General features: G+C 40.7%; 1 protein-coding gene across 1 annotated transcript; it reads right to left on the bottom strand.

Annotated features, from left to right (window-relative positions):
- Positions 1–1427: 1427 nt before the first annotated feature.
- Mettl21c (methyltransferase like 21C) lies at positions 1428–8659 on the bottom strand. Its single transcript, XM_005067361.4, has 4 exons — positions 8568–8659; positions 5819–5970; positions 2953–3070; positions 1428–2495 (listed from the first exon to the last, which is right to left on the bottom strand). Exons 1-4 carry the CDS (start codon positions 8644–8646, stop codon positions 2101–2103), a joined length of 744 nt encoding a protein of 247 aa, XP_005067418.1. The 5' UTR covers positions 8647–8659; the 3' UTR covers positions 1428–2100.
- Positions 8660–9268: the final 609 nt, after the last annotated feature.

The following is a 9268-nucleotide window of genomic DNA, read 5'->3' as shown; positions in this document are numbered from 1 at the left end:
CTTACTCTAACTGTGGTTAATCCAAACTTCCTAAAAATAATTTGTCTTCACAGAATAACATGGAGTTTGGAAATACAAATAAGATACATTTGTAAGTCCAAGAAGATATTTAAAGACAGGATCCCATTGCTATAATTTTATTTCTCTACATTATGTACTTCAAAGGTAGAAGATTAGAGAAGAAACTGGGCTACATTTGAATTTCCTTGGCTTTTCATTATATTTATTTGTGTGGCATGTGCACACACATATACAGAGGTTAAGGACAATTTGTGGGAGTTGGTACTCATCCACCTGTGGATTCTGGAGGTTGAACTCAGGTCATCAAGCTTAGAGGCAAGCTTGTTTATCCCTTGAGCCATGTCACCAACACCTAGCACAACCTGCTTTTAAAACAAATCATTTGTCCATTTGTAGTCAGTTTCCATTCCTACCCTGTTCCTTAACCCATGACCTGCTTCTTATCACTGCTCTTTTGAGTTTTCTACCAGTTCTCAAAGTGGGATGACAAAATTTGAAATCTCTTCAGACTTCCTTAATGCCATATTTGAGTTTAAACACACTGTAGGCTGGCCTTGTGATGCTTTTCATGGCTGAATAATATACTGTTAACACTATGACATTATATATTTCATTCTGTTTATCTGCTCACATTGATGGGTGTTTATATTTACTTTGAGATAAATATTTTGGAAGAAAATTGCTGTTTATTGGCCTTTTGTTAATGTAAGAAACTAATGATTTAATATCTTGCTCGCAAAATGACAGTCATGGGTTTTGGGAGGATTTCTGTTGTAGTGGTGGTTTTGATTTTCATCAGTCTCTGTTACTTTTAAACTGGGCAGTGGTTATATTATCTCTTTGTGGTTTTAATCTGCATTCCCATAGTATAGAGAGTATGCTTATTAAGACAAGTGGTGCTTCTTTGGTGAAGCCTCTTCCAAATTTTACCCACTTTTTTTTTTCATTTGAACTGTGTTGTTATATTAGTTCTTTATGTAGTTTGATACTAGCCCTATATTATGTAGGTGTATGCTTTGTAATTTTTGTGAATTTTCTGCTAGTACATTTTAAAAAGCAAAGATTTTTTGAGGATGGTATGTTCCAAATGCACAATTCCTTTTGTTTGTTTGTTTGTTTGTTTGTTTGTTTGTTTGTTTTAGGCAGTGTCTCACTATTTAATCCTGACTGGCCTGGAGCTCACTGTGCAGACCGGGCTAGCTGGAGATTCCCCACCTCTGCCTGCTAAGTGCTAATATTGAAGGTGTGTGCTACCACACCTGCCACAGAGTAGTTTGTTAAGTTGTACTTTAGATATCATTTCTAAGACATTTTTGTTTGATCCAAGGTTGCAAAGATTTTGCTCTGTTTTACAGTTTTTATGGTTATTAGCACTTACATTTCAGTGTATACTACTATTTGTTTAGTCTGTGAAATTGGGTAAGATTCAATGGTTGCTATATGGCTGTGAAGCACTGTTTACTAAACACCAGCTTGTTATATGGGCACTAAGATCTGTACTCCAGTCTCATGATTGCATACCAAGTACTCTTAACTGCCAAGCCGTCTCTCTAACACCTCAAGAGAGGTTCTTAAGATACCTGTTTCCTGCAGTTTCCCTGTTTTTCACCTTTAGTCAGTGTTACCCTCTCCCTACTACAGTCCATAAGAATGTCTTAGCCACAGTATGCCAGTCACTGTGGCACACACCTGTAATCAGGAAACTAGGGCAGGTGCATATCTATTTCAAAGTTGCCCTGGGCTACACAGACTCAGTCAAGTTCCGTGTCCATAATTATGACAAAAGCACATTGGCACTTGTAAAATCCAGGCACTATAGCAGAAACAAGGAGGAACCTACTTGTTCATTAACTTCTTTGTGTAAAATGTTTTAAGCACTCAACTAAGGTTCTTGGGGAGTTAGCAAGACTGCTTTCATGTTTCGGTGTTGCTCTCTCTAGACACTTAGACTGACCATGTAATTTTATCATCTTGGAAAATTGTCTTATTGAGTTGCACTTTTTCTAGCTATACCAATATGGTATGGTGTACCTTCTGATAGCTCACAAGACACTGATACTTTGACAGGCTCTTTATATGTCAGTCAAATTTTAGTATCCCTTTAAAAAGTTTGACTGATGACTCTGAATGTTCAGCCATGAGAGTGGTATCAAAAACTTGCTTGAACTTATCTAAAAAGTCATAATCAGTGCTGAATCTGAATTTGTTTGCCCAAAGCACCACAGTGCCTGGCTGGGAAAGATACACCATGGTAGCGAGTAGCTTATCCAGAAAGTAGTGGTGGTAGACCACATCAGAGGCCAGGATGTAATCGTAATAAAAGTTTGACTTGGGAAATTTCTGGTCCAGGTCTTCCCCCCATACGAGTTCTTTCACTTCAGGTAGATGAGCTGTGCATTCCAGTGTGTTTTTTAAAAGATTGTATTGAAGATTTCCTAGAACATCAGGCAGATCTGTTGCCGTGACTTGAGCTCCTAAAAGAAAGAGAAATAGTAATGCTTCCTGGAGATACAATTTCCTTTACTAGAAGACAGTGAACATCTGCATTTCTAAACCATGCCTTTGCTGGTATAGGCTGAGAAAACTGTTGTAATTTAAGGCGGACAGTTTCCTCTTATAGTCCTGACTTGTGCTCTCTATACACCCACCACATTTGATGTCAGTAGCACCCCAACTTGAACCTCCACCCCCACTTGTGAATGTCAAAGGGATTCAGTTTCATGCCTTTGGATTCTCAACTTCCTTACATGAAAGCTAAATGAATTAAAGTAGTTGACTAGCTTCTCCAAGACTTATCTCTGAATAATTAATAATGCCTGTCATGTGACATTGGGGAGTGATTCAATGAATTGTGGCATACCCTGTCAGTAGTATGAAATCAGTATTGTCACAGAAAAGATTCTTATGAAATGAGAAGAAGAAGAAACAAACCTAAAAGACTGGCCACAATGGAAACAAGGCCTGGTCCAGCACCAATTTCAAGTATTTTAGCGTCTTGGAGATTTAATTCCTCTGTATGGTCTTCCAAATATTGGCACAAAACTGTAGCCTAAAAGACATTAGCAACAATTTCCATTTGGGGATTGGCCAGGAGCAAACCACTGTATGCTTGTAGTTGAACATTAAGGTGTAACTCTAAAAATTTTCAGCTTAGTGTTTTGTAAGAACCAAAATAGCCAGATACTGAGGCTCAGACCTATAAGCACAGCACTGAGGCACTTGATCCAGCCTAAGCTACTAGATGATTCTGTCTCTTTCCTATAGCCAAAAAGAAAGGAAAACTTAATGTCATAGCCATCTATGCATAAATATTATAATTCTAGCTAAGGAACTGGAGAAACAGATTAATCTTGTTGTCTATGTCAGACCTGACTGATCTCAAAGAACAAAGAAGGTAAAGGAGAAGATAGTCCCACTCTTAGAATAAATGGGGAATGCGTACTGAAAAATAGCAATTCCTGCCAGCTTTGTCATGTGGGGTCTGTTAAGTGCTTCAAGTAAGTTATATAAAATTGAGCAACTTTCTCCCAGTTCATTCATCAAATTCAGATTGATTAGGCTGTTACATTGGGCAACTGGCTAGTTTGGGGTCCCCCTCCCCTTCCTCCTCGTAGCTGATAAACACTGCCAGAAGGATGGATCCCTGTGAGCCCCAGGACAGCCAGGACCGTGTGTGTGTGTGTGTAATGTCAGCAATGCCCTGGAGAAGACTTAATGATGTATGTGCAAGACAGTAACAAACCCATACCCACAGACCAGGACTGCAGTGTGGACATGGAGATGAAGAGCAGTTGAGCTCTGTAGTTTGCACTCTGCTTTCTGTTTGGGCTAGGCAGGAAATTATTGGCCAGGGAATTCCTTCTCTCATCATTGCAGTTCATAAGGTGAATAACACAGTAACTCTGTTCACTGCATTGCATTTGCTCCTGTTGAACAGATGTCTGCGAGGATACTAGCAGTTATCTATGCTGTCTAAGGGCCTCTGGTGGCAGGGCTAAGACATGTAAACCAGTTACAAAGTGCTGTATTTTATGCGGCATAAGCAAGGCATACCAGTGGGATAGGAAGGGAAAGAGGCCACGGGAACGTCAGTCCACCCTTCCTCATGCAGGGAGAGATGTGCCAGCTGAAGAAAGATGCAAGTGGCCAGTCAGGTGAGTATACTAGATGTCAAACAGCACCAAGGCAAAGGAGGGGGTTGTGGTTGGCAAGGAGAAGTTGTGTGAACCTTCAATATTATCACCTAGAGTGGCCCCCAAAACATACTCTGTGTGATATTGTGATAATGGCTGAAGCCAGCCTACCTCTATGGACACTTTGCCCTCCAATACGTGTCATATGGAGTGTCATTTTGGCATTTCAAACCCCCAACTCTGTCCTTCCAAGAGGAACTCTGAAGCGACCTCTTTTCATTGACAACTACACCATAAATCACACAGGAACTACCATTTTCCCACTTAAGACCCCAAGAGAGGCCTCTGGTGCACAACAGGCGAAGGCCTTTCTTTTCCTAATGTTTACCATCACTGTAGTTACCTGTTTGATATAATAGGAAAGGAAACAGGGGTGTGGTGTTTTCAAACTTCAGGTTAGGGAAAAGACCTTTGCTGGAAGAAAATCATACCCGTGTGTAAATACTAAAAGAGCCCCCAGACCAGAAGCTCTGGCTCTTCCCACTTATTACCGATCCCCAGGATCCCTGAAGAGTCCTGTGGGACCATCTTCATGTCTGTTCAGTGCTCCACAGAGCCACTATCATGACTTCCCAGCTCAGAGTCTCTGTACCAAGTCATATGTGTTATTAGACAGTTTTTAAGAAATAGTTATAACCACCCTTCCCCTAGCCAGTTTTCAATCAAAATCTGCCTTTCAATAAGATCTCAATATAACTCCAGAGGTCTGAGAATTTTTGCTGTGGTCCCTTTCTAGTCTTCTGGACAGGCTGGCATTGGGAAGATTGGTAATACTGGGCCCCAGAGCACCACCCTAGGGTTAAGTTTTACCAAACTCTGAACTTCCTGGGCCTTTGTATTCTCAGCTGTGAGGTAGGAATGATGTTGCATCAATAACTACAACTAATAAGGACCTAGGTGTAGTGCCTGATTAATCTTGACAACCATATCAGCAACTCATTCTTAACCATTAGTTAACATTTGAAATATGGAAACCAAAGAAAAAGGGACAAATGAGTGCCTATGACCACAAGCCTGAGAATAATGGACTTGCATCTGTTTCAGTCCTGTCCTCACAAACATGCACAGTGAGAGGTAGAGAAATGACTGTGGTGTCTGCCATTTGCCTTGTGAAATAAGTCTGAAATTAATGAATGGCTGAGAATGAGAGGACCCCAAAGGTGCCTATTGCAAATTCTAAACTATAAATTCTTAACTGTTCATGTCATAGTTGTATCAGTTTTGTATCATTTCCAATGTGGTCTACTTATGTCACTGGAAAATATTTCAGTAAATATTGTTTAGGGCTGGGGGGTATAGCTCAGTGATGACACACTTGTTTGTCATGATGAGAAGAAGGAAGGGAAGGGATGGGCAGGGGCAAGAGGAGGAACAAGGTACAGGAAAGGGAGAGGAGGATTTTGCTTCAAAGCCAGTGCTACCAAAAGAAGTGCTTTATCTCTGTAGAGCCCAAACACAACGCAAACCCTTGAAGTGCTATTACTGTTACTCATCAATCGGAAAAGCACAAAGGTGAGAAGACACATGTTGTCCTAGACAGCAGAGATGTACAATACATTTTATCTCCAGAAAGCCTGGCCACAAATATAAGTAGCAGGTCTCACCCCTGGCCACACCACCGTGCCGTAGTTCTCAATGGATTCTTGGATGATGATCTTCTTGCCTGCAAACTGATAATGCTCTTGTGTGTAGCTGGCATAGTCTGTAGGAACAAATTTCTGGATACTATGAAGAGATGACTCTATCCTGTCAGACTCTGTAAAGCAGAAAAATCAGATGGGCCACAGTATAATGAAAATGGATAAAACTGTTTCTCTACGGGGAAGGCAACCATCAACACCTATAACGAGACAGAACACAAAACTGAATTATATGGGGTGATGGGAACTGGAATTCACATGTAACACTTCAATAATATGGCAAAGTGATAAAGGATGCCCCTGGTCTTTTTTAGGAGAGGACAGAAGAGAAGACCTGTCCATCTTTTGCCACCAAAAGAAAGCAATATTATCTGGTTATATGCAAAGTGGCCTTAGTGAGCTTTCTGAACCTGGAGGAGCTAGATAAACACACATCTGGCTATTTTTAGGTGTTGGGTATGAGTTTTCTTATATTAGTCATAACCTTTTTAAAATTTTTAGACAAAAAAAGGGGGATGTGTTGTGATATCTTGCTTGCACAAATAAAGCCTGTCTAAAGGTCAGATAATGGAGCTTGCCACTAGCTAATCATAGAGGTCTGGAGGTCTGTACAGACAGGAAGTGAGTTAGCTAGGCGGAAACAGGATATAAGCAGGGAGACACAGGATCTCGCTCTCTTGTCTGCTCAGACACTAAGAAGGTACAATGTGACGGTTGGTTTGCTCCTTCTCTCTGATCTCTCAGACAGACTTTATTTGTACAAGGAAGATATTACCATATTGGGGTGATGTAGTATTCCCACATGTTGGCAGGAGCATGTTTTCTTAAATCTACCACTACCCCTTAAAAGGACCAGGCTACCCACTGTTGAACCAGTTCTCCAAGCCTGGGGAGGCTGTTAGCTGAACTCCAGTTTTAAATTACAACTGCTTTAAATACTCCTTTAGCTCCATGTACCATGATAGCAGTTCTCAAATGTCATATAAAATGAGAAAGAGAGCACGTGACGGGACTGGTATCATGCAGTCACAAATCTTCATAGGTTTTTTTCAGAGTTTAAAAGAGCGGTGAAGCAAAAAGGAAGGAAGATGAGGATGCTGAGCTCATGACCTACCAATCATTGTTGGCCAAGGATTAAAATGGCACCAAAACTGGGGATTCTGTTTTGGAGTAGAAGATTTTGACAGAGCAATAAAATCTGGGCTCTAGGAAATCTGTGAAAAAACAATCACTGATCATTTGATGTCTGCCAGAGCAGCCACTCAAGGTGGAGGAGGAAGGAGATGAGTTTGGAAAGAACCCTACTCGGTGGTAGCTTCCTTCAGGGAAGGCCTTACAGTGACTTCAGGTGATAGTAATTGTTGCATAGAATTTTAAAAATAAACTAGGGCTCATAGATTATGGGTCTATATACATTTCCATTTTATTTCCTAGAAGTTTGTTGTATTTTATGATGATATTGATATAGGATATATTAAGGACAGGTTGTGACCAGTGATAGTGATTGAGTCTATAAATTAACGCAGAGGAAGCCTTTGGTTCCTCTGATGATCTCATGGTTGGCAACAAGCAGACAGTTCTGATTTCCACCACTCAAAAGAGAAATGAATGTAATGACCCAAAAGCTAAGCTTCAACTGAACTTTTAGGACCCTGCTCATCAAGAGCCAACCCAGTCCTGGAGGCATCCTCTCCACTGTAGAGCTGCAAGGGACAGACCCACAGTTCTCACAGTGATCTGACAAATAAGCCTCAGCTATATGGATGACTGATAAGGTCCTAGGTTCCTACCACAGGACTGTTAGCTGGTGCTGAATCTGGTTCCGACAAATAGAAGGCTGAGGAACATAATGGGGAATGTTTCGCTCCCAGTCCCTACAGAGAGGAAGAGACCCTGTATAAATTCAACCTCCATAGGTGGTGTGTGTTCTAGTGACAGAGGAAATGGAAGTTACATGGAAAGCATGGGTCACAGTGACAAGTGTATGATGACTAATGGTGAGATTTAAGTAGTTATTATATTTTATTATTTTATGTATATGGGTATTTTGCCTTCATGTATGCAAATATGTCTGTGTACCATGTGGGTACAGGGTATGATACGGTATCTGCAGAGGCCATAGAAGGCATCAGATCTCCAGCACTGGAGTTAAAATGGTTATGAGCATATAAACAGTTTTATGTAAGACCCTCTAAAGGTCTACAAAGAGAAAAATGTCTGTATTACACTGGATTACTTTAAACATCAGATTATTTTAGAGACATTTTATGAAAACAATATGGAAAACATATCACCCTCTTTAGCAGAGGTGAAACATATTTTTACCACTTTAAATTGTTTTAAATGACCCTCAGGACATCCTTGGTTATGTCTATTATTTATTTGCTTCTGAATCCATGCCCAGGTATAATCATAAACTTCCACATGTCTCTAAGGAGAAAATACCCCTGACAAAGATCCACCATAGGAGAAATTTGCCAAAAAATACTTCTGAGTGAAAAATCAAAAACAAATAAGAATTTTCTTTTGCTTTTGTTTCAAAAATAAGATACTTTGAGACCCGTACAAACGATAAAGCATTGTGGAAGTGACAACAATGAAAAATAGAAGGTAATTGTATAAAGATATTTCTCTGCTACTCCCTATTATTAAGAATCCTCGAGCTTAGAAGAAATGAAAATTCTTGTGGCTGGGAAATGCTGTAACTTCTTACCTACAGAGGGTCCTGCAAAACCATCCTCCTGTGGAGTCCCTGAATACGACTGTTGTGCTGTGTGGAAACACTGGTCCATTGCCAGAATCTGCGGAGAGGGGAAAGACACTTCAGACTCAGCCTTACAGGATCCCAGAAGGTAGTACTTATCACCTTACCATCTGCTGAGTTGAGAAGAATCTCTGCTTTCCAGCTTGGTTCCTCAGAGTGAATAAAGCGGCTACCCAAAGAACTGGTTTTGCGGGTTAAAGGAGGCTCAAGAAGAAAAGCAAACCAGAGCAGGTGCACCTGAGAGTAAATGCTGCCGTTCCTTGTCACAACCCAGTACTGTGCAGCTCATCACTAAGTTCTGGAGTTTTAATTATTTCAGATAACTTTTGGAACAGAATTCCAGTCAAGAAAACCTGTCCAACATTGGGTGCCATTGGGATACTCATGAACTGTGTGTCAATGGAACCATGGATAAGAAACCCAGCTTGAATCAGATTCTGAGGCTGTGTTGGAACACGGTGGAAAGTGCTGCACTCTAGCTAGGAGGCTGATCTGCCTCCCCACTTTTAGTACTTGGCATCTCTTTAACATCCACACACACAGGAAGATTGATTTGCAACAAGAGAATTGTTGTTACACTGATAGGCACAAAAGCCACAGGCCTGGAAGATGCAGGGCACTTGATGTTTGCTGAGTGACAAAGCCGACAC

Source organism: Mesocricetus auratus, unplaced genomic scaffold (genome assembly GCF_017639785.1).
Source record: "Mesocricetus auratus isolate SY011 unplaced genomic scaffold, BCM_Maur_2.0 Super-Scaffold_100010, whole genome shotgun sequence".
NCBI classification, from domain to species: Eukaryota; Metazoa; Chordata; class Mammalia; order Rodentia; family Cricetidae; genus Mesocricetus; species Mesocricetus auratus.
This window is presented reverse-complemented; position numbering and strand designations above follow the sequence as displayed.